General features: G+C 39.5%; 1 protein-coding gene across 10 annotated transcripts in view; it reads left to right on the top strand.

Annotated features, from left to right (window-relative positions):
- The window catches only part of neo1a (neogenin 1a), a 165357-nt gene that overhangs the window by 84184 nt on the left and 54103 nt on the right, over positions 1–27070 (top strand). For all 10 annotated transcript variants that reach the window (XM_086025874.1, XM_086025870.1, XM_086025873.1 and 7 more), the window contains exons 3-5: positions 4129–4404; positions 5933–6083; positions 13187–13323. In XM_086025874.1, the coding sequence (XP_085882000.1) occupies positions 4129–4404; positions 5933–6083; positions 13187–13323 (564 nt within the window). The remainder of the gene's footprint in view (positions 1–4128; positions 4405–5932; positions 6084–13186; positions 13324–27070) is intronic.

Raw genomic sequence — 27070 nt, 5'->3', positions numbered from 1 at the left:
ACAGATATATGCATATATTAGCATGCATACTATATGACTGTAAAACAAGTGGTGTACGAGTTGGTAGATTAGAGGAACACCTCAAAGCATGTGGTGTCACCATTAGATTGTTGCTCTAAGATCAGCAAAATCTTCATTGAAAAATTCTTGTGAATAACCTAATCCTCATAACTTTGTATTTTGACTGCTGTTACATTCTGCTTTCCTTGAAGCACTTCACGAATGCTCACCTAAGGTACATATGAAGCTCCCGCCTAGTCAATTTAAACGGGATTGTGATTAATTGGAATTGATGGTGTTGCAAGCAAATCTCTCCACTTCCCATCTCAAATGCCCTTCCCTGACCCACACCAGTGTGTGTACATATAGTACACGCGCGCACACACCGAGCAAGACATAATCTAAGGCATTTACTTAATGATTGCTAATAGGATGGACACATACTGATTTAGAAGAAATATGTCTAGAAGGACAAAGGATCGGCTCTCGTTCTGATATTAGTATGCATCTTGGGTAATGGGATTTTGAATACAGCCCCCTAAGTGTGTCAGTTCATGTCTGGCATTAAAATGCATCCCCACATGGGCTTCAAGTTACCACTTGTGATCTTGGTCTAATTTTCATGCTCTGTATGCACATCAATACATGCATGTTTTGACAAGTCTACTCTGCTAGAATTAAAACATTTAGAAGAAACAACTACAGAACCAAATTAGTATTCATTGTAAACCCAATCATCCAACATGTTGGCTGCACTAAAATTTCTTGTCACGCTCATTGAAGTAGGCCTTAGTGTGTGCCGGAACAGAGTAGTGTTGTGTCCACACTGCTAGTAGAAGATGGTAGCACGTTCTTTGTAAAGAATAAAATATCTTGTCATGCCTGCTAATGACTTTCAAGGCCATCTCCCCCGTGTGCGCTTTGGGACAAATGTCATCTCTCACGTGCAACACAAAGCCAAGCTTGTATCTCTGGTTATTAGACCTGTGACATTTGTTTTGGAGTCCATCCTTTCAAATGTCAGGCCTCCTTGGGCCAAACAATTTCAATTTCTCTATTCCTGAAACTCAAAACGTTCACATCTCACCTGGCTGCCTACATCGGACTGCTACACTTAACAAAAGCACAAGTTATGCTGGTTAAAAAACATACACACAAATGCAGGGGTCAAGCATTTGCCTCCAGTGACGTGATCAGAAAAATGACGCTTTCTAATGCACTTCCTAGGGTTCGATCAAATACATGGGCAGTGTTACAAACAATGAATGTTTTAAATCTAATTAAGTTGTTGTTATAAGACAGATCTGTACCCCAGGATTCCCCCATTATGTGTTATTCACCCAGCCTCTCATCTCGTTATATTAAAAATATAGCTAATATTTTATCTGATGGAGAATATGGTTCTAATGTCTGTAATGTGTGTGCTGCCCTTCATTACACAGTATGTGTTCAGTTGCTCCAAAAACCTATGATTGGCCGTGGAGACGTTTTAGCTGTTTGACGAGATTACCCCCGGACTCAGGTACTGTTTAGGTGAGATGAGGCACATGCGCTATACAATATCTCCCTTCAGCAAGTCTTTAGCCTCTCCTAACAGCCTTTTTACAAAACATGAATTGATATACAGTATGAATGCATTTGTATCTCATTGTTTGATTAATCAATGGCATATTAAAAAGAATAATTGTTTTGAAAAATATTTGATCGTAAGAGCCCTACAAACAAACCAAGAAACAAATGGTGATCAAAACATCTCTCGTTTTCAATCACTTTGGTGTCTGCTGAAACACACGCACACACCAACACCACAGCTATTCCCAAAGTGGTCCCTGTAGTTCATCTTTTTATGGTTGATGGAGTAGCCTTGTTACTCATCTTCCCTAATTACCCTTTGCGGTTTACATATTGTAGATTCTCCGTAATTAAAGTAATTATATGCAGTTGTTTCAAACGCATCCTGTGAGTGTTGGTTTCAGGTTAGTGGCACCAAACACTTGAAATAATCATTTCACGCTGCAGTGAAATTGGGGATAAACACCAACAGCACATGGAAATTGTCATTGTAAATTAGTTTTGCCTGCCTCATGTTTTGCGACACATATTTCTCATTTTGGTAAATGTTTTTGCACAAAAATATACTTATCTAGGGATTTGATGTAGGACCAGGCAACTAATTAAAATTTCATCACGATTTTGATTTTGGCTTATCTTGATCTTAAAAACAAGATAATGCAAGAAAAAAATATTAATGTGCCGAACGGCATGGTGAGTTTGCACATTCCTGACCTTGTGAAATGCACCATGTTGCTTGTGCAGCAACCGTATGTCGTGTGTAGGATTCTTCTCTCCCTGAGTGTGCTTCAAGCTGTTCAATGGCACATCAGTTGGAGTTGACTGTAAAACTAAACACACAGCCGAAATGACACAATTTCTGTATTTAAATAAAAGAAATGGTTTGTTTTAAAAACATCTCCAGCACTAATGCTAATATCAATGTAAAATCGTACGCTAACAGTAGCCTAAGTCGAAATCACGATTGAACTTTTGATAAATCTCCCAGCCCGAACTCCATGCATGCACGGCACAACACTGTCCCTAAAAAGCCAAGCAGGAACAGCCGGTATTTCTTTTCATTTATTGTTTTTTATTGCTATTATTTTTGTATATTCTTATTTTACTTTGTTCCTTATTTATTTTCAAGGAATTTTTATTTTCCTACCAATGCACATTTCCATATGGCACGGAATTACAAGGTACAAGGTCATTTTCTACTTGACAAAAAGAATAAAGTGTTCGATGTGCTGCGATGAATCAGCATGAGGGTATGATGGCAGTTTTGAGTAGTTTAGTTTTGGTAGTTTTAAATCAATGAATAATTTTTTTTGTCAGCCGTGATTTCAATATCAATCAAAATAATCACGATCATTATTATTATTTTTAACATAATCATTTTTATACACATTGTCACAAAAATTGGGAAAATTATAATAATAATTTCGTAGTTTAGTAAAGTGTATACCCAAGAGATCTTCCCTCTGTGTCCAAGCAAATAAATCAGACTAAATACATTAAAGTAGGGCTGGGCCGATGATTCGATATCGATATGTATCGCGATTGACAAGATAAAGTAGTCCTAAGACGGTTGGTCAACGATGATGTGTGCACTGCAAGAGAGTATTCGTTCACTTACATTGGGTGAACATTGAGTGAAGGCTAATATATGTGTCAACAACTGCTTTGGGGTAGACCTAATGCAAATAAGCATTTACAATGCACTGGTGGAGGACAAACTGCACATTACACTACATTGCGATGTACAAAAAACAGTTAAGTGTTATTTAAAGGAAAGGTTTAAAACAAAATCAATAATTATCAATTTTGACTGATATGAAATACTTAGATTGTGACAGTTTTTCAAACAATTCTCAGCCCTTCTAAGCACACTATCTTTAAAATTGAGTTTATTTAATCTTTATATCGACCAGTTTATTTCACTTTCATATTTGCATTGACCTCTTATTAAAGGTTAAGTATTATGTTAAAATAAAATAACCTAAATGTATTTTTCTTCGGGTCATTGTTTTCAATAGTTTAAAAAAAGAAAGAAATTAAATATATATCGATATCGACCAATATGAAACACTTATATCGTGATGTACTTTTCAGTCATATCGCCCAGCCCTACATTAAAGGATTACAAAAAAGGTTCATTGAGCAGGGCTCCAGACTGCTCATTTTGCCCCTTTGAGAGGGTGCTACTACAATTTTAATCTACTCACGCCAGTGCAACTAGTAAATTTGCTGATTTAAAAAAAATATATAATATTTATAGTTCCTATTCTTGAATATGTTTTGTTGCTGATCCGCACTTCAGCCCATTTATCAGTAATACAGTGAAAGAGTGGGATGAATATTTACTTTCCACATTTACATTATGTGCCCCCAAATGTTCTCCTTCTCCCCCTAAAATTTCACGTTAGGGACCACTGTGCTCCTAGGGAGAAAAAACCTGGCATATTTACCCATCACAAAGTATAAATCTGTTTGAAATTGCAATTGTTTGTGGCATATTTGCTTTATTTGGAATTATTGTTCATGTCAAAATTGGTCTCTGTCCTCCATTTGAAGGAATGCCCAGGTTTGCCAGCCAGCCAGCGCCTACATCTGTGCGTCAAGGTGACAGCCAAGTCATGGCCTGTGAGGTCAACTCAGACCTTGTACTCTTCACTCGCTGGGAGAAAGACCGTCAGCCCCTGGAGCTCAACTTGAGGCTGGTCCAGCTACCCACTGGTGCCTTGGTGATCAGCAACGCCACAGAAAATGATTCTGGTCTTTACCGCTGTCTGGTGGAGAATGTGGGCTCATCAAAGTCCAGCGAAGAAGCGCAGCTCCAGATCCTGCCAGGTATACCTAGTCAGCGAGCGGCTGGTTTACCAGCATAGATGTAGGGGTAGTTTTGTGTTGACTATTTTTAATTATATTTAATTCAAATGTTTAATTTTAAATTTCTCCGAGAGAGGCTAGCACCGCTTACCACAGTGTGCTCAAATGATCCAGACACAAGGAAACACAATTTTTGTATAAGCGATATAACATGACTGCTTCCTGCAATGCTTTATAGACAATTTGTCTCGATATTTTTAGTTTCTGGTACTTCAAAACAAACCAACAAACAAATGGTGATCAAAACGTCACTCGCTATTGTTCACGTCAGAAAATTGAGCTAAACAATGGCATTAGCAAACAATGGTGAAACAAACCTATACAATTACTCAATTATTAAATTAGTTGAGTAATAAGAAAATTGATTATTTCTTGATTAATTGATTAATTTTGACACATCTGCTCTCCATTGTCTAATGTGTTGTTTTTCAATTGCAATATTTTTTCCAAATAAATTCTTTTATAAATGACAGAGCAATCGTCAAATCGTTTATGATTCATCATAAATCTTCTCTGAAACAAAAGTTCATTTTGGAATATCCAAAAATTGGAGCAACGTGATGTAACAGAGATGCGTGTTTAGTTTTCTGTCTTTTTTCTTGTTTTTCCACTGTGACTATACTGCTGTTTCTAATTTCAAAAGTAAATGACGTTGGCTCCAAATTGCCTTTAATGAAAACTGTGCCCAGCTGGAGAGAGCGGTGTTGCTTTTGGTGGTCTTATCAGAGAAAGCCTTAGAAGTCGGGAATTCCTCTGTGACACTGTCTCGTCTCATCCCTCTACACATTTTGTTTACTAAGTTGTTAGGCACCAGGCTCCTGCCGGCAAAGAAGATATTAAAAGCCATAAATTAGTTTTCAACGAGACCCCAGTAGGGGATTTATCTCTCTTTGTCTCCTCCAAGGTGTGTGGTGTCAAAGAAGCTTGGTTCAAAACAGTCATAGATAGTCATAGAACTATACAGTATGAGGAAAATTGGACACTTTTTGTTTAAGATGGCTAAGTGACAGAGAAATTAAAAAACAGAAGAAAAAAAATAAATATATATATATATATATATATATATATAAAATTGGGTGGTTCTACACATTTGTAGAAAGACAATTGACTTAAGTAGTTGTGCGTCTTAAAATTTGGGCTTCAATTAAAACAACTGCAAAGTTATAGTGAGGTCATAGATAGAGGCCAAACTTGACTTCCTAGTTATTGCAGGTCGCTTTAATATAACTTTGTCCTTTGGAGTTATGGGAGATCTTTTTTTTTTTGCGCTCCAAGGAGCTGACTGCTTTCAAGTGGCCGACATGGACATTTTTCACACGAGCACTCTTGGTTTTGCTGTCAAGAACAACTGCGCCTTAGACCTGAGCGCTTTTGAAGTTTTTTAAGACAGATGACCCTCTTAATTTGAACGATGGCGCTGTGGCTCACTAACTCACTCCAAGATTAACTTCTGCCATAACGTAGACTTTGCTTTTTTTTCTCATTCCAGAAACCGGAGACGAGAGGAAACTAGAATTCCTTGTGCAGCCTGTGCGTGTGACCAAGGTGCTGGGCACCAGTCTCTTGTTGCCCTGTGTGGCTACAGGTTTTCCAACACCACATGTGCGATGGATGTTTAAAGATAAACTTCTAGACGAAAGGTATGAGTATTAACCTTTGCAATTTAGTCTTTTTTTTTAACCAGTTTCTAAAATGTAGAATTGTACAGATGCTATGTTCAGGATCTTCTGGCTCTCACTGAGACCTTACGTTTGAAATACTTCAGAGTATGTTACACTGCTGCTCCTCTCTACTGCTCCCAAAGTTGTTAATGCTGTTTGACCTGAAATCACCACAGGGTCGTATCTGGATGTGGCATACGAGCCACTCCGTGGGCAAGATGAGGATGCAGGCTTCCTGCAGAGAGAAAGTTCACAAATTAGGAACCTAACACCTGTGCCCTCATTCCCTATGGCGCTCATTATTTCAGGGAGAGCAGCTGGAATCCCAAACTGAAAGTTTAGTTAGACATAGGAAGTAAGTTCTTTGTGTACCTTACACATTGTAGCAGTTCAATATAATTTTAACTTTATGGAAAATAGTGCTTTGTCTGTGTTAATGCACAACAAAATGGGATTTCTGCTTTGTAAACTCTCATGTCGGGTGATTATTTTTTCATTCACTAGGTGGTTTCTATTCATGTATGATTCTCCAAGCTGAGGTTTAACACATTGCACCACATTTCTATTTCAAAGTCTTGGAATACCTAACATTCACCTCTAATGGGAATGGGTTAAAAGGTACCCATTAATCTAGCTTTTAATTACCAAATTCCATTTTGTGTAAACACCTGCCCCCCAGGTTACTCATACTGATAATTAGCAAGTGCACTGCAAACAACAGGCAGAGTCTTTTAGGAGGTTGAAGTAAACACCGCCTTACCGCCTTCAGAACTGAAATGGATTGTGTGTGAGTGAATCCGTTGCCTCATTTTGATTTTGCTGTGACGTTAATGAATGAAAGAATAGTCTTGAGGCTTGTCCTTGAGTGTCCTGTTGTGAGTTAGCCGAGAGCTAGACACTGCTGTCAGTTCTTAATTACTGCAAACGTTGTGGGAATGAGAGAAAGGAAGCAGCAAAGAGATTGTCTTAATTGGTCTTGGAAACACAGCGCAAACGGGGCCTTGGAAGTGACAACATCAATGCTTGAGATGTCAAATTCTTTTGGGGGGGACTCTTCAAAGCAGCCAAATGAAATGTGGGTGAGTCTGACAGTTTTTTTTTTCCCATTGCATTCCTAGAAAACAAACTGATTTGCGACACAATATCATCTGTGGTAGTTTTCAAAGCTATGGTTTCTCAAACGCCTCACTTTCTCCCGAAACCTACTTTTTTTTCCTCACTTTTTACTTGGCGCTGTGTGTCTTTACTTATGTTTGCCGCATGAGGGAAAGCGGCTGATTCCAAATTCTTCCTTGTTTGTTAAGACAGACAGGGATAAGGAAAACACCTGAAATAGAAATATAGAGCAAGTGGTTGTCTTTTAATCTTTGTGATTTCCATGTGCCTTGTTGTATATAAACAAGTGTGCTAAAATGTGAAGTAAACATCGTTTTGTCTACTTGCCTACCTATTCTGGACTGATTGGCTTTTGAGATTTGGCTTTCTTCTCCCTACCCAAAGTCGAGTAGTTTACTGTCATGGTCAACATCACAATACACGACCGACTAGCGTTTTTGTTAGCTTTTAGATATTTTACAACCAGATGAATTTAAGGTGTTTTATTGTAATATCTGGTGTTACCATTGTCACATCCTTACTAACCACAGTTGACAACATCTCTGAGAAAAAAAACAAGATATGCGTTGATTTCAATGAATTCCACCCTATCTCGGTGTGTGTTTTTCAGGGCTAACAGCAACGCACAGGAAGTGCTCCAAACTCCCTTTTGTTTGGACAGGCATAGACATACTGTATGAAGCTATATTCCGTTCTATGCAGATGGACTCGAGTATTCGTAGTTCTGCTTTTAATTTGGAATATGTTAAGTAGCCTACTACAGTTGGTCATTGTGACGGTTTGTATTCCCGCCATGATCCCGTGTCTCGGGATGTCAATATTTGCTTGCTACATTTGCATTCTCTCACTTTTGATCAACATGTGCTAGCCTAAGGTTGCATTTACTGTTTGGTTTCACATTTGTCATTCAGATTTATGAATAACAGATATTTAACCCATCCTTTCAAGAACTTGTTTAAAACAGGATATACGATACGTCATGGAACTTACAAAGCAGTCATTTTGAGATGATGCAGTGTGATCAATACACTTGGCTACTTGGAGAAATTTTTCGTACAGTAGAGATTTTCAATCTGCTGTTTTTTTTCTCTTTTTGTTTTTTTAGACAAAAGGTCTTCATACAGGGTTTCTATAAAATCTTGTTTTTGCAATACTGGTCGCTCCTCATCCCACACCAAACTCACAATTCATTTTGACTCAACTTGGATCGCCAATGCGGACTATACAGTATTGTAGTTTGTCATGAGTCATTGACATCGCCGCTTGCTTAGGGGGCACAGTGAACACTGTGTCAAGGCTCTTTGTATACAGAACAACTGATGACACTCATGAAAAGTCATCTTTTGTTATTTGGAGTATCACTCCGTTGTCTAATAGAATCCTCCAGTAGTCAATGAAATGGATGAATTATGCATGGCGCCCTGCAAGCAACGAATTGGTAGAGCATGTAAATCAACCTTCTTTCCGAATCCTGTCACTCCTCCGCCTGCCCTCCTCCGTGTCCCCTTGAATTCATTTGAATGTGACTATGGATATTGCGTTCAGTCGTGTAGGAAGACACAGGAGTGGGGCAGGAAATTTGTCTGAAATTGGACTGCAGAATAAACTTATCATGCAAATGTCTTGCACGTACAAACCCGCAAATTTACTCTACTGCGATAGACATGAAACATACACAAACGCACATTTAAGGCCCTCCCGCTTGCTGTTTCTCAAAGCTTTGAGCTCCATACACAAAGGAAATTAACAATGGCTTTTTATCTTTTTTACCATGCTTTATTATAGTCAGCTGACAGCATTTAATAAAGTTTATACACAGTGGACTCTACAAATATTTATATACAGAGAGTAAGAGCCTGGAAAACCTGTTAGAATCTCTTAAAAGAAAACATATTATTGGACTTAAACTCCTGTGAAGCCTGTGAAGTCAATAAAATAGTCGCCTGGTTGTTTAATAATTCCACCTTGAGACCAGAAAACTGCTTGTGCCCAAGTTTCTCCTCCACAATGCACACTAATCCAGGCGAAATAAGTCATGCCAAGTGCCGGAACTCAGGAGGCATCACGGGTCTTGTACATTAAAGAGGGAAGTCAACCCGAAAATGTTCTTTACAATATGTTCTATCCAGCCCCACTTGTCTAAATACTGTACGTTTTTCTGATTGATACTGTGTTAGTGGAATATGAGTTAAATAGTAAAATTCACCCGTTTTTGTCCATCTCAGCTTGCGGCCATATTTGTCACTTGTTGTCGACTGAAAATGACATTGCAGTTGCTTAGGACTTAGGTAACAACCAATCACGGCTCAGCTTCAGAAAACGGGTGAGCCATGATTGGTTGTTACCTGGTTACAGTATCAGCTAATGTTAATCTGTGCTAACTCTGTTACTTCGCCTACCTTTGGCTTTGGTATGGCTTCCGCATCAATGTGGTTATTTCACTCAGGATGTTTGGCCAACCAAGCTTCCATGAAATTGGCTGAGGAAGTTGGTGAGGAGGCGGTTATTACTGAATGTTAATTACAGTGTGTAAGTGCAGAACAGTAGAATTTGGGAATTTAGGAAAGATTTACTTGGTTGTTCAATGTCATACATGTTGGGTGAGCGACACTACTAAGAACCAAATATTTGCATACAAACATTGTAAAAAAATGCAACTAGACATAAACTCTTGGTTTTACTTGATAGTTTATTATGACAGCTTTTATTCTACACCCTTTCCACTTGGGCTACAAAGACATGACCCCTCTCCAACCAGCAAGCCATCCCAATGACAGCATGCTGCATAGGTGATTGGCAGTTTTCGTTGGCCCAGGTGCCCTGGCCTCATCACCAGTTTGTGTTACGGGAGACTGAGTCTACACTTGCACGTAAAGTCACCCCTCTTCCAGAGTTCTCTGGGACTGCCATTGCCTTCAGAGATAAGTATCCTTAAATTTAAAAAAAAAAGAGAGAGAGAGAGAGAATTGTGTTGGATAGATATACTCGTTGACAGGGATTTGCATGACTTTTGGAGGGTGGATATCCCTAACAGAGAAATAGCGTTTGGCTTTAAAACCTTTTCTCTTTTTTTTTGGTAAACCCTGATCTTGAATTTTTATCGATTATGGGAATGTTGAATAAGTTGTACACCAACATCGAGTGAAATTGCTTTACTGCAATAATTCCAAGCCAATTATTGTATTATCCACGGTCCAGCATAATTCAGTCTCGAGCTCTTACTCTACTCCTAAATAGTGCTGTTAGTGTTTCCTCAAAAACAGTTTGATAAGCTCACTGGTGATGTTCTCTTCTCTTCGAGTACAAGAGGAAACTGTCAATGCAGAACTAAAGCCTGAGCATCTCAATAGTTGTCCTGGTGAGACAAAATGCAGACAGTTGAGTACTGTGAGCCGAGGGAAGTCTTTCAGACAACGGGATCTTACAGTGTGGTTTGGATATTCACAGCCTCCCAGCATGATTAGCTTTCTCTTCAACTGTTCACGGGGAACTAATAAGAGCACAGAAAAGTGTTTTCTTTTAAACATTGAGTTCTTTGGAATGCTTCTGTTTTCTCTGGTGTTCAGTGAACTTTATAATTTCCAGAGATGGCTAAAAACGAGTGCATTTTGCTGCTTAACTCATATTGTGTTAACCGTGTTTCAACTAATGGGCCTGCTGGGAACATATTCTCGAAAAAAATGTTTGCATTGACTTCCGTTTTAAAGGCTTGAAAGTGATTGGAACACCACCCATAGCAACTCTTGAGAACTCACCTATCTCACCGATACCAAGTAACCGATACCACTAGTACATTTGATACGTAAAATTTGTATCAGACAAAGGACATCATTTTAAAACAAGACCTTTTATTTATTTCCAACAAAAGGCAGAAGAGTCACTCTGCAGAACAGTAAGTAACAGTATTTATTATTAATTAACTTAATAATAACAACATTCTATGTAAGTAAGTATATGCATGAAATACTGTAATGGAGAAAGTCATCAGACGACCCAACTTTGGTTAGCAAATAAATCTATACATTTTGGTTGCAACGCACTAATAATGCACTCAAAGCCTTCATATAAACATTATAAACATACATGTACTTAAAGAAATTGCAACTTAATGGGCATTTGGGAGGATTGACAAAATGTTCTGTCAGGCATGCATGCCATTTACCTCCCAATGAAAGAAAAGCCCCAAGAAGGCACCAGTGACTGGTATCGGCGGCCTTTGAGACCTCAATACCTTGAAACCGGGTCATATCAACCTGATACCGATACCTGTATCGGTACTCGCCCATCCCCAGTATCGAATATTCGGACTGTTTTGAGTGTTATTGTCAGGTAGGTCTAAATTTAATATTTTACTTGTGCTTTGCATTTATGTAGAACTGTTGTGCATCATAATGAAAGCAACAGTTTGTCTTTTGTTTTGGTTCGTTATATGAGAGAGAAGAAAATATTACGCACGGCTCTTTTTATGATGCATTACACTTTCACACCACTGCAAACTTTATCCAGACTGGTAAACACAATATGTCTCTGAACATTAATACCTTTGTATGGATCAGAATTTTTCTGGGATCAATAAATTGTCTACCAACCTTATATGCAGCTCTAATTATGACTATCATCCTGCGGTGCAAGTTGCCATAATATTGTGACTTCTTTGTGTATGCAGTTGAGACTTTGCTCGAAAGACAATTGCTTTTATCTAACATGCTGAGGTACTGTACATTGTCAGTGTTGCACTTTGAAACTATCGCGGCTAGTCCTGAAGTGAACCGTGTGTTGTCTGTCAAGATGCCGCCAAGCAGTGATGGTCACAGCATGTCGAGTGCTAGCACAGACTGTTGCCCACTCAGGGAGAAAAAAAATGAGTTGCGGTGGAAGCCCTCCTTTTAGCTGCTGAAAGCTAAAACGAAAAAAAAAATCAACTTGAAACACTTCACTGCACTCCTTACCGCTGCATGTATCTCTCATTCAGAACTTGCCCCTTCAGCTACATCCACTTTGTTGTGACCATATTTGGATAGTAGCCCTGTTTTCCTACCTTTTCCTTTGTTCTAATTCTCTCTCTATGAATGTACCGTTCTGGATGTAAGCTATTGATTTGCATTTTCCTCCACTCACCTCACCTCCTCCTCCTGGTCTTCCTCTTCTTCCTTCTCCTCCGCCTCCTCCTTGCCAATGCTCCAGTGGTTGTTGAATCAAACCTGAGCTCGACCACAGCCCTTTGGGCTAATTGGGGGAATCAAAGTGGGTGCCGTTTAATATGGAGGGTCAGTGGTTCACTGGAAAGCCGTGTGAGTGTATTTCTGGATCTGGTGTAAATCTTTTAGAAATTTTTGTGGACTAATCAGTGGCGTTCGACTGATGAAAAGCGTGGCTTGTTAAGTTTTCAGGAAGCCTTTGCAGCAGTTGCTTAGGGTGTCTTCATGCATAAAATCACAAGGATTAAGACAAAATATTTGGGTTAAATTAACAGCTGATGAAAGAAAATGAAAATGTTTCTTTAGGCAATGTATCAATAATGCACTCATTACGGCTGTGCGGTGTCACGCTCAAACAGATAAGTACATGACAAAAACATTTCCATATTGTAAATTTCACAACTTGGCGACGTCTGTCAGATCTCAACATCCAAACATTGCGTCAATATTTATTTATTTATGTTTAAAAGAGAATTCCTAACGTGAGTTGGGGAGCTGCTAATACATTTGTTGTGCCTGATAGTGGGAGGATAAGACGAAGGGAGTAGACCATGGCCCAGCGGGGAGTAAAGCAGACTGAAGCCTTCTCTCAAAATATGCTTCAGGGAATAAGGCTGAAATTAGTTTCTGCTAAATTGGTAGATGTGGAAAAAATGTGATTGTACCGTGGGCAGCCCATGAGTCCTTAACCCATCAATACTTTTGAGAAAAGGAACTTGAGGCAGTCTCTACTTTGTTCTATTCCTCAATCCTCTTTCTTTTCTCCAGTGAGGGCCGCAGGGAAGTGCTTGGAGGTGGCAGCCTGCAGATTTCCAATCTCACAGAGGACGACGCTGGCATCTACACCTGTGTGGCTGACAACACAAATGCAACAATTGAAGCTCAGGCTCAACTCACTGTTCAAGGTACCCTCAACAAGCCTCATATCACTTGACTTTCCAAAATCCAGGTCTCAGTTATTCAGGGGTGCTAGATACTGTATTTTCCGGACTATACGTCGCTCCGGAGTACAAGTCGCACCAGCCGTAATATGCATAATACAGAAGAAAAAAACATATGTCACACTGGTGACACTGATTTTTTCAGGCTGATACCGATTATTGGCAGTCAAGGAGGCCGATAACCGATATTTGAAGCTGATATTCATTTGTAGAAAAAAGGGGTAAAATGGTGTCAACATTTTGAAAAGCAAAAACTCCCAACACTGGACTTGGTTTAAAAGCCTCTAAGCACGTGTTTATTAAACAACTTTAGTGATGTAAAACATGTTAAAGTTTTTTTAGAACTTAGAAAATCGACAACTTTTCTTGAAAAGTCTCACAAAGAGTGCAGGGACCTCCCAGGCTCAGCTGCATGTCTTATAGTTGAGTAAGTGAAAACCAGAGCTGGGCATCGTCCCTCCATCCCAGAGTTTCCGTCCTGCATATTTAATCGACCCATGTGGTCCCAGCCCGTCCCTTATCGGCGACAGCCAATCGCCGTCCAGAATGTAATTTTCACGTCACACGCAGGCGCCGTACAAGCAGACACCGCCTAATGAAGAAAAAATATCAAACAAAGACAACTGACACATGCACAGTGTGGTGATTAATGAAATAAAAACAATATGGGGCACATGTCATTGCGTGCTCAACACTCGTATTTTTTTATTTTTTCCTTACTCGACCTGAGCGTGTCAGTAGCGCGGCACGTGGTACAGGTTAAGTCCGTTCTCGACGCCGGTTGGCTAACTCTGACCGACTGGGACCACGTGGGTCGATTAAATATGCAGGACGGAAACTCGGGGACGGAGTGACGATGTCCAGCTCTGATGAAAATGAACATCTCCTTAAAATTTACAACAGTTTTCTAAAAATCCACTGTAACTGAAATTTGTATCTTTCACACATCTTTGTTTTAAAATTCAAAAACAGAAAAGTGCATCCTCAACGCAGCAACTAGCCAGTAAAATAATCCCATCCACACGGCTGTGTCTTCTGTCCATTGCTTTTTGTGGGTGTTCTGTCATTCTTGTGTGTCGCATATGCAGCTGCTGTCTCCACCATACTGACTTTCCGTGCAAGAAAAAAAAAGTGACATTTTTTTACTCTAAATGTTTCCAAGACTAGACTATCACATGCAGTACTTTGCCGTCAATTTTTTGCACCACGTACAGCACTTTGTATGGAGCGATGGCTGCTTTAAAGTGCTCGAAATAAAGTTGAGTTGAGTTCATCACCATTTCTCTATATTATCAGCAACTTTATTTCTCTCCAGAGCCATGTCATTCACAAAGCAAATGAACTGTTGTGACATTGGGGGAGTGGTTAGCTTGAGCCGCAAGGCAGCTTACTGTGGCGAGCAGAACTGCCCCTTTGTGTTTAGGTGACATAGAAGGGCTCACAGTAATGTTACAAGTGAGTTATAGTAGACTGACATTTACTAAAATTTCGCAAAGTCTGTTGCATTACCTTGAACTGCTCACCCGACTTCTCCCATTCTATGTGTGCCTCTTCGAAGAGAGAGAGCAAACAGGCAGCTTCACGCTGATTGGCTGTCACTCACTGCATAAGAAACCAGTATTCATGGGTCAGTGTAACCTGCTATAATGTTTAATCATCAAAAAATATCAAAAACTATTTTAAAAATATATAAAAATATATTAAATGATTTTAATATTAAGAAACGAAAATTTGAAAAATAGCCTACAGACAGTTTAGTCCTTTTTTTCCTCGCTAGATTTTCTAAACAGGTCAATTCGACCCACAACATAAACGGAGGGTTAAAAAGGTTTTGACATTTGTTTCGTAGTAAAATGTAACAAAAGTAACAAAATTAATCATTACTACAATCACAACAATAATATAATTGAGGATTACAGTCTTAAAGTGGTCGTCAACCCAAACATATTTTTTAAAGAATATGTTCTATGCAGGCCCACTAGTTGAAACAAGGCATTCTGATAAATATTGTTGGTCGAATAAGAGTTAATCCACCCGTTTTTAGCCATCTCTGGGGCGGCAATTTTGTCACTTCTGTCACTGAAAATGACATCACACTTTTTCAGCGCTCAGGTAACGACCAATCATGGCTCAGCTTCAGAAAGCAATTGAGCTGTGATTGGTCATTATCTGAGCCCTGAGGGTCTGTGATGTCATTTTCAGTCGACAGAAGTGACAAAATGGCCGCCCCAGAGATGGCTAAAAACGGGTGGATTTTGTTGCTTAACTCATATTCCAGAAACACAATATTAATCAGAATGCTGTGTTTCAACTAGTGGGCCTGCATAGAACATATTCTTTAAAAAATATGTGTTTGGGTTGACTTAAAACACAGTATAATAATTGCAAAAAAAAAAAAGTTTCAGACTTAGCGGATTTCACCTATCGCGGGTTATGTATGTAACATAACACGTTAAACGAAGGACCACTGAAAACAGTGTAAACTGTACACTATGCACTCCTAACATAGAGTATTACAGAAAATCCAAGATGAAGTAGAGGCTTGTAGAGCTTCTATGACCTGAAAAACAATAGGCAATTGTTCCTCTTTTGAATTTTTCCCCAGTGGTCAGAAGGTCATAACACAGTGCTCAGTACTGTGAGCTAAACCACACTTGGACATTGTTGATTTAGGGCATAATTTGCCAGAAAGCATCAGCCCAATATCACATTAGGATGCTTGTCATTGAATGCATGTCAGTTTTATTTAGAGCAATGACTCCAAATTTGCAGGTCAGCTAAAAAAGATTAGCTTTTTGACGTTGGGCTTTGGGGGAATCAGCGCAGGTCTTTTCCTCTCTCTCCTATCTAAAGCAAGTCAACAGTTTGGTGTGAAGCAACAGTTAAATTGGGATACACCCTGAGGCTGTCCCGCAATGTCACCCCATTTCACACAAAGTCGCATCACGCTAGGACTCCATCCCTTTGCTCACAAATCCCTTTCCTCTCCTCTTCAACACCCTTTCATCATTTCCTGTCAGACACTGCGATTAAAGGAGACAGTAATGGAAAATTGGATCAGGTAGCAGGAGGACATCTGACTCTGCTGCCTTTGAGCCTTCAGATCTGCCACTTCAATTCCTCGAAATCCCTCATGTCTAATACCTGACCCATGACACAGCTCCAATGTTACATGCGTGTAGAAATTGATCTCCAATATATTTGAAAGGCATTGGTTGTTAAGTTAAAGTTACACGGAGAAATTGCTTTTTTCCCAGACCAAATTAATGACGAAAGAAGATTGCGGCATTGATTTGCTCCTTTGAAACATTGATCAATTTCCCCAAAGAAATAACTGCGCTTGTAAATGAAATTCATACAAATTATTTTTCCAATGCTGACTTGCTGGCATTTTTACTTGTTATATTTGAATTTGGATACATTAATGTTGGCTATAGACCGCTCAAGAAAACACATTTATAGTTTATACCATCAAATGGAATCTGGCTTGGTGGCTCCATGATAGTATGAAGTCACCATGGCTGATATGTATTCAATAAGAGAACATTTTCATTGTTTAAAAAAATCCCTTTCAAACTAGTCTGGTGAAAAAAATAGCTACAAGATGAGAATATCACTCTATGACGTTTATTTTGATAATCAACATGTCGCATATGTATATATTTATTTATTTGACACATTATTTTTCTCATGTCCGCAGAGGTCGTGGGTTCAATTCCGGCCCCGGCCTTACTATGTGTAGTTTGCATGTTCTCCCCGTGCCTGCGTGGGTTTTCTCCAGGTATTCCGGTTTCCTCCCATATTCCAAAAACATGGATGGTAGATTAATTGGACACTCTAAATTGCCCATAGGTGTGATTGCGAGTGTGAACGTTTGTTTGTCTGTGTGTGCCCTGCAATTGGCTGCCGACCAGTTCGGGGTGTACCCTGCCTACTGCCCAAAGACAGCTGGGATAGGCTCCAGCACCCCGAGACCCTTGTGAGGATAAGCCGATTGGATAATGGATGGATGGATGAATTATTTTTCTCTTGAAACTGCCTATTCTCACGCTTCTCCCGCTGGCTGTTTGCTTGTCTGCAGTTAATCCGGGTCATCTGCAGGCTTTGTACGGGTGCTTGAAAACCTTGAAAGTCGTTGGATTTTAATGTTGTGTTTTCAAGGTTTGAAAAATGCTTGAATTTTGGGTGAAGTGCTTGTAAATGCTAGGAAGTGTTCATCATATTTCTCCCCAATCTGACTCGGCAGTCACACTGACTCAACAGACTAATTATGGAATGGGGGCGGGGGGGAATAACATAAGTGTCCTTAAAAATGAAAGCTATGCGCTTGATCACGGATATTCTCACATCAAATTTAAAATCCTGAAAAAACCCTCGAGATTAAACGTGGCATCCGAGTAAACGAACATGGCTGACGAAGAGGCAGCAGGCTGTTTTGACGCTGACGCTTGTTTGTGGATTATTTTTAGCGGGAAAAAAAAATCAACAAAAAAAGTAAAGAGGTTGCTACATGACTGCTTTGATTTTGGATTCCCACCGTGCGCAAGCACACTAAGCATTGGTCGGACTGCTCGATGGGAGGAAGGAATTTCAGAACCGCGGTAGGTCAACGCAAAGAGTCAAACACCGAACACTCTAATTCTACCCCGTTGATGTAAACGGAAGTGTTTAATCATATTAGACTTGCAACCTCCTTTGCACGAGATTATTTTTTTGCGCGTTGCATTGAGCAGCTTGGTCATTTCTTATGAAATGCAGCCACACTTTTGACCTGTGTCAAAAATTCATAATTATTACACCCCTCGAGCATTATCCTGTTGTCTTCGTTGCTGTCTGTGTGTTGTCGGCACTTGTTCCTCGCCGGCGCACACACATTTCCTATTGGTTGTACTTCACTGGTGTCTGTTGTTTGCCAGCGCTGAGCGCACACTATTGGTACTTTGTTTGTTCTGGGCGACTTCCTCCGCGAGAAAGATTAGGAATCGAAATGTGGCACCGACATTTTAAAACCTGAACGATTCCGGGTGAACCGAAGTACTAGTCCCGGCTCCACTCGGTTCCCGGTGCCTAACCCTAGCTGTCATGATTAATGAGGCAAGAGGAGACAGCGGTTTTTGATCATGGTCATGGCACCGCCCAGTGTGCGTGCATGTGCAAAATGGAAATAGCTCCTACACTACTATGTAGATTTGCAGTCTTCTAGTGCTAAATGTTGGTGCCCCTCATCTTTCATGTCCTGCTGTTATCACAGCGAGCAGTGCCATATTGTTTGTTTGTTTTGTTTTGTATTTAAGTCTTCTGTTCATGGACGAAATATCTCGTCCTGTAAAAGTTCCATGACTTTGCAATGGATTGACAACTAACATCACATACAGCAGCAGTAGTATATTTTACTTGTTGTAACAATGACAAAAATAGAATTTTTTCCCTCAGTTTACCAGGGCGTATTTGGATAGTTTTACCCTTCCAACACTGTAGGAACATTTTGCGAAAGACCCATTTCTGTTCCAGCATAACTGTGCTGATTGCACAAAGCAAGGTTCGGTTCACAAAGGTATGACTGGAAGACACTGGCGTAGAAGAGCCCTATCTTCAAACACATTGTAAATACTTGTGATTAAGATTATGAGCAAGGCGTACTTCCGATTTGTTTATATTTGTGCTGTCAAGCAATTCATTTTTTAACAAATTAATCACATTTTTCAACTACTATTTTCTATGAAGCTTGTGACAGAGGTTTGAGTAAAATCTTGGAATTGATAAAAAAGCATCAAACAGAAAGTATATATAGATTCAATGACTGTTCTAATAGTGTTCATTGATCCTTGAATATGATTATTTTCCTGAAAAATACAACTGTTGAACAAAACGATCAAAACCAATCAGACCAAGCGGAGCCTCAGAGGGGATCGAGCCTGTTTTATGTTAATTTATTGATGAACACTTGTGTATTATGGCCTTTTTATTGTTTATTATTATTATTATTTATTATTATTTATTATTTGTTGTTTGTAAAGTGCTTTGTTACAATTCCAGCTATTATGAAATGCGCTGTATAAATATAATTGTATTGTATTGTGTTGTAATACGCAATCAAAGACATGTGAGAAACGTGGGGCCAAGTGACATTTCGTCTTCGTTCTGAACGTAGCATAAAGGGGTATAATGGCTCCGAAAGTGAAATTGGAAGAACAGTTATGGATATACAGCGTTTGCAAACAACTGCTCTTGTTTATATTTTAAATTGCGGCATACATCTGCAAAACATTGTACAACAATATTCTGTGGTTAAATTTAATGTAACCGTTAAAAGTTGTTCTACCGTATCTTCGAAGGCCGTCGTATGGCGGGTTACACTATAGGTTTGAGTTTATGTATTTCTTCTGACGTGTTCCTTGCTAAAAGCAATCGACGTGGCAGGACAGTGTTTCGTTACGTCTTTGTTCAGACCTGAACAGCCTCGCTCTCCAATTCACCTCTCTTTTCTTCTTGTGAAATGCGCCGTACCACCAACCCAAAAAGCAACAAATGCTTAAGCAGAATAAAAATAAATGTACAATACAATATTGCTGCATATTAGAAAAATTATAAATGCAAAATAATAAATGCAATCCCAAAATTAATATACAAATCTGAAAATATCAATTGGCAACTAAATCAGGTGTTACATTGACAATGACGAACTTCAAATTATGTCTTGACTATATATGGGGTTTGTATTGATTTTTGTGAATATTTATGTGAATTGAATGGCTGCTATTATTCCCTAATGACGTATCATCACAGTAATTACTGGTCTACCACTGCCAACTGAGAATGAGAAAAGATGTTTACTACAGCGGTCATAATGAAAACAATAGGTTTTATTTGATATATGGTGATTTATGCCACATGCGTCACCCTAGAGTTCAGGTATGTCATTTGTGGAGGGTCCTCAACACAGACGGTAAGAGAGATACAGCGTCTAGCGCTGATATTGTATATACGTTTGTAGTGACAACAAATTCAGCAGCAATCTTTTGATAAACAGTTACCGAAAATTTTCTACACATACTACACGTGATATTTATGATGCGGACTACCAGCCTGCAAGACGACTGCTAAGAGAATTGGTTCTCTCTCTTTTTTGGTTCTCGGCACGAGATCGACCAGTTAGAACACGAGTAGATTTATACTGCGAGCTGATTGGCTGCGCATCAGTTGAGCCTCACCCAACATCTTCCCTTGTTGTATCTCGCCAGTCTCGTCATCGCTGTTGACTGTCTCGCATACTATATCTTAGTATCTTATCTTATCAAAGACCACAACTACCCAATACCATGTTTTTCTCCAAGGTTACTGTATAATGTTTTATAATTAGATGGATTTAAGTAAAACATCCATCCATCTATTATCTACACCGCTTCTCCTCACAAGGGTCGTGGGGAGTGCTGGAGCCTATCCCAGCTGTCTTCGGTCAGTAGGCGGGGGACACCCCGAATTGGTTGCCAGCCAATCGCAGGGCACACAGAGACAAACAAACATCCGCACTCATAATCACACCTAGGGGCAATTTAGAGTGTCCAATCAACCTACCATGCATGTTTTTGGAATGTGGGAGGAAATCGGAGTACCCAGAGAAAACCCATGCAGGCACGGGGAGAACATGCAAACTCCACACAGGAATGCTGGGGTGGGGATCGAACCCACGACCTCTGCACTGTGAGGCGGACGTGCTAACCACTGCCCGCCTTTAAGTAAAACACTATATATGTAAAGTATAAATACTGTTTACATATTTTAAACATTCTGGTATGCACATGCACTAAAATTCCTAAGGGGGGCAAATCCTACTTCACGGTTTTTCACTTTTCGTGGGGGGTTCCGGTCCCCGTTAACCGCAATCAATGAGGGATCACTGTCTTGGAAAAAAGTGATATATCCTAACAGATATCAAACAGAGAAAAGCTTTCCATAGAGCTTAGCAAAACAACAAATCAGATGACGAACTGCCCCCACAGACCCGCCTTTTCCATATCCTTACTGGGTGTTATCACCACCAGCAGGGAGGTGACCTTGTCTGATTGTCATCCACTGACTGACTTGTTTGGTTTGCAGTCTTGTCTGCCTTTTTTTTTTTTCCAGATAAAGCAATATCTGCAACTCACCAGCGCCATGTAAGTGGCATTTGTCACTGTCGCAGTAGAGTTGCAGAACACTTTCATTTTGATGCCCTGTGAAGAACAGCCGAAACAACCCCAACCCCCCGGTCATATGTCTGTCTTTTGTCTCCTCTATTATTCAACTTCTCCAAGGCAGCAATGTTGGGATTAGTTCTCAAATGAATTAAATAATACAATGATACAATGACGATGATGGATGGATGGAGGTTTTTTTTGGAGCTCGAATCTGCCGAAAATCACACCATTTAAAATGAGAGAGTACCGTGGATGTACCTCTTGACTCCATATACACAGGCAGCTACATAATCACACCCACAATTATAGGTAACAAATAAAATGCTTTGCATTTTGTTCTAAATGAACATTGATTTTACTGTAGTTGATAAGGTACTTTAGTTTAGTAGTTAAGTTAATTTAAAATGTCTTGCATACTCTGTTTTAAATAAGGTACTCACATAATATTAACTCACTACATACTACAGCATCTACACAGCCCGTGCCTCCTCCTCCATTTTGTCCCGAGCACCATAGTGACTACATTTACGTGCAGTCAGTATTCGGGTTAAAATCAAAATAACGATTTCTGAAACATTCTGAATATTATGATTGAGCAGTCAGAGTTGCTCCGGCATTCGAATAACCCACTGTGTACGGCGACACACGGCGTCATGATTCAAACTGACGTCATTTCCGCTTGTTACTTTCAACTGTCAATAAAACACTCGATATTCATGTCACTCACCACAGGAATGAAGCAGCCGGTTTCCTCCTCGCTCCAAAAGTGTGCTTTTATGCTGCATCTCTGAGCTTGTTTACCTCTGCTTGTGTATTTGCGATAGGTTTGCACTTCCGCATACAAGTACTTCCTGTACTACAAAGACCAGCATTCCTTGCGGTTGAGCAATGAGCATGCGCGGAGTGTCTCGATTGTGTATCTTTGCCTTTTTCGCCTCTCCTCCTTCTGCATCCACTTCTCAGCAGTAATGCTAAGTACAGCATCTTATGCTTTTTATTTTAATGTATTTTCGTTTTTTTTATGCAACGTATAAAAAGGTTCAATGCAGTTATTGCAGCTCAATGTTGTCTTATCTTTTCCAGAGCTTTTGCTCCCCGACAAATAGCATTTTATTCACAAATAAAAACTAATCTTTTAGGTTCTTTAATACAGTTCGGGTCACCAGAGAACACATAATCTTCAGAAAACCTCACAAAATTCCTGAACACATTTTTTTATTTTTAACCAGCTCATAAGCAAACTTATTCTGACCTTTAAATAGCTCACTTGAGTCTTTCTACCGTCTATTCTAATTTAAAATTGTCTTCATCTAATTTGCTTTTGCTTATGTGCTTCTCCATTGTTGTCTCTGGGATTTTGCCTTCATTACAGCGGTAACTTTTCCATGTATAGTCACTCTTAGGAGGCATCTATGTGATGTGGAATTATGTACTGAAAATAAATGTCTTCATCTGAATGTTTTTGTTGGCATTTGCTTCTTCTTTCCAGTTCTTAAGTTTAATGTTCCTTTATCCATTTGCCATTGCCATTGAGTTTTTTGTTGTGTTCATAGTTTTGTTTTTTTTAATGGTTTCAATGAAAACATTTTATCACTGTGGTGTATATGCTTAATGTTCCTTTATCCATTTGCCATTGCCATTGAGTTTTTTGTTGTGTTCATAGTTTTGTTTTTTTTAATGGTTTCAATGAAAACATTTTATCACTGTGGTGTATATGCCTTTACATAAAGTGTTTTATCATCCATGAGCCAAATAAATAATTCACCAATAAATAATGGATTAACAAAGCAATAAGCAGACATAACGTAAGACACCAAACAATAAATACAATCAAATATTTATGAAGAATAATTGAAGAAGACTTTCGCTGCAGGAACAACTGACTTCTAACATCTGTTTGCCCTCCAGTAGCCAGAATATCTGCTGCATGTCTTCATTAACAGCACCGCAACCTACAAAGACTGTTGGGGCCTGCTAATCCAAACATTGCTTTGCTGCTCAGTGAGAGAACAAAAACACAGGGCTATGTTTTCCTTTTCTTTTTTTTTTTTTTTTTTCTTTTTTTTTCCAAGGCAGTCATTTATTTTTCATAGCAGGGTCGAATGATTTTCCTGTCAATTTGAGCTGGGGTAACACTCGTGTGGAGGAGCCATTTGTGGAAAAGCATATAAGGGTACTTGAGCTCCTACTTTGTGGCTTTGTGTGGACTATTGATGTGCCAGCATAGACTATATAAAGCATTTTTTATTGACATCTCAAAACAGCTTTATATCACCCTTAAAGCGGAAGTCAACCCTAACATATTTTTTTCCAGAATATATTCTATGTAGGCCCACTAGTCTAAACACGGCATTCTGATTAATATTGTGTTTGTTGAATATGAGAAATCCACCCGTTTTTAGCCATCTCAGGGCACGGCCATTTTGTCACTTCTGTTGACTCAAGATGAAGTTGCTCAGGGTTCAGATAACGACCAATTATGGCTCTGCTTCAGAAAACAGGTGAGCCGTGATTGGTCGTTACCTGAGCCCTGAGCAACTTTGTCACCTTCAGGCAACAGAAATGACAAAATGGCCACCTCCTGAGATGGCTAAAAGTGGGTGCATTTTGCTGCTTAACTTATATTCAACAAACAGTATTAATCAGAATGCCGTATTTCAACTAGCGGGCCTGCATAGAACATATTCTGGAAAAAAATGTGCATGGGTTGACTTCCCCTTTCAACCCTCTCTGCATACTTGAGTTATTGGATTTCAAAACAATTTCCATATACACAGTGGACATAAGGTCTCCACACCCGTGTTTAAATGCCATGTATTTGTGATGCAAAAAAATTTGACCAGTAGAAATAATTTCAAAACTTTTTCCACAATTAATGTGACCTGTAACATCTGCAACACATTTGAAAAACAGGAAGAACAAATAAACAACTGAGATAATCTTGTGTGCACAGTGCATGCCCTCTTATACTGTAACTTCATGTGGCTCTTTAGAATTAACCAATCACATTCAAACTCATGTTCAATAGGAGTCAGCACGCACCTGCCACCATTTAAAGGGCCTCTGATTAACCCAAAGTACCCAAAATGTTCAACAGTTCTAGTAAGCTCTTCCCGACATTATTGTTGCCACATTTCACAGCACAAGTCTGCAGAATTCTTCCACAGCATCTGGGATCTCATTGTTCAAAAGTATGTGTCAAGAGAAGTTAGTGGTGGCCGATATGGCAAAAATATCATATCACGATTTTTTAAAACTAAAATCACTATCATGATTTTATCATGATTCTTTATTTATTTATTTTTTACCTCATTTTAGACTAATTTGCACATTTTTGACCATTTTCCTCATGTTAAACATATAAAACATATTTAAAATGTATATAAAACCCTCAAAGAAAAAAAAAGACATTTTAAGCCAGCTAAGCTTTCTGAAGAGGTTTTAATTTGACTAGTGACAATTTTTATTAAAATGTGCAGTGAATGTAAACATAAAATGTAACATAACGTAAACATAAATACACGCTTCGTAACGCGGATCTAGTACTTTGAACAGTCTTTTAAACCCCTTGTTTTCCACTGTTTTTATGGGAATCATGTCTTCAGCAAGGTAATAAGTCACTGCCTGAGTTACTTCTTTACACTGCTTGCTTGTTTTTTCATATGCAGTGCCCTTGTTAAATGACTGTGCTACCGTGGGTTGTGTTAGCTTGGAGCTAGCGGCTGCCTCTGGCTACCATGTGTCTGATCTCCGTTTGCTTTGGCTGTCGGCGTAGTTTTTTGGGTGCTGTCTCCACAAGTGATTAAACAGGTTTATCGTGTTGCCATCTGACATCCGAACCAATGTCTGCAAACTTTGCAAATAACTGGTTTGCGCTTTCTCCTCCGAGGAAAAGCCAAACCAAATTGACACTGTGGATATGGAGTTTCTTTTCGGGACCAACTCTGCCTCGTGGAGACTTTCCGCTATAGCTTCCCGTTATACAAACAAACAGGGAGGCGGGGAGTTTCCCGTACGGTGCACTGTGCGTGCTGTGATTGTTTAGTCGGGTATGCGTCAGCGGCTTTGAGCCGCCATAGAGCTAAACTGTATAGAATGTGCCCTGTAGACGATCAAACGATCTTTCGCCTTTATGAGATCGTCAACACGTTAAAGTCCTCAACGATCTAATATCGTCATATCGCCCACCCGTAGGAGAAGTGTACAAATGTATTTACATATACCATGAAACACAGTAAAGACAGTCATTAGCAAATGGTGACGATATGGCACAACAGTACATTACCAAGAACTAGATGTCTTTCCAAAATTGTTGAATAAACCAGAAGAAAACGAGACTGCCAAGAGCAACAGTAAAGTCGCTGCACAAATTTCTGGCAAGTACTGTCTGCTTATTTAGCGCATGTGACAACAATCTTCCATATTTTTATGCATGGGCTATGGGGTAGGGTGACAAGGTGGAAGTGGAACTTTTTAGCCATCAATTCAAACGTTATGTATGTTTGATGCAAACACGTGGCTCATCACCAAAAGTTGTTGGCACAAAACCGTCAGGCTTCTGTGAAAAAACATTTCAAGAAAAGCCTACTAGTACACCTGGATTTTATATGGGGTTAATCAGAGGTACAATAAATGGTGGTTGGTGCCTGCTGAGTCTCATTTAGCATGAGTTTGAATGTTCACCCACCCATGCATCTTCTTCTACTTATCCAGTTTAAGATTGCGGGTATGGAAGAGCCCATCCTAGCTGACTTCGAGCGAGAGGCAGGCTAGATCGTGAACTGGTCACCAGCCAATCACAGGGCGCATATAGAAAAACAACCATTCGCACTCACGTTCACACCTAAGAACACTATAAAGTCTTCAGTTAAACTGACGTATGTTTTTGCAATGTGGGTGGAAACCTGAGTGCCTGGAGAAAACCTACACTAGCAGGGGGAAACCATGCAAACTGCACACAAGATGGCCAAAGCCCAGATTAAAACCCACAGCCTGAGAACTCTGAGGCGGATGTGCTAAGTAGACTGACAAATGATAACAACATCCGCTGATCTTAAGCCCCAGGTGGGCAAGGAAAAACTCAAAGCAGTTTATTAACTACTTGGACAGTGTGCCGCCGAGTTTGAATGTGACTTCTGAAAACAGCCACATCCCAAATTCTAAGAGGGTGTGTCCACCAGTGCAACCTCATTATCTCAATTGTTTACTTTTACTGACCCTATGGAAAAGATGTATTCTATTTAAATTGAGATCTACAAGTTATAGGTTGCATTAATGGTAGAAAATTATTTTGAAATGATTTATCTTAACCAGATATTTTAGCAGGGGTGTGTCGACATTTTATACTGTATATAGGCGTTTCTCCTCCCTTTTGTCATCTGAAACAAGCCAAATTAAGCAAAGTCCTCAGCTACCATTTAACGGACATGCATGAGCACATCACTTTTGCTCGGTCCAATAGGTTTCAAATAATTGAAGTCCCAAAGGAAAATGTTGCATGTCTGCTCACATGGAAGAAGGAGGTGAAGGCTGGA

This window comes from Filicampus tigris, chromosome 3 (genome assembly GCF_054856515.1).
Source record: "Filicampus tigris isolate MCC_2025a chromosome 3, RoL_Ftig_1.0, whole genome shotgun sequence".
NCBI lineage: Eukaryota > Metazoa > Chordata > Actinopteri > Syngnathiformes > Syngnathidae > Filicampus > Filicampus tigris.
The sequence above is the reverse complement of the archived record's forward strand: the minus strand, read 5'-3'. Positions and strand labels throughout refer to the sequence as shown.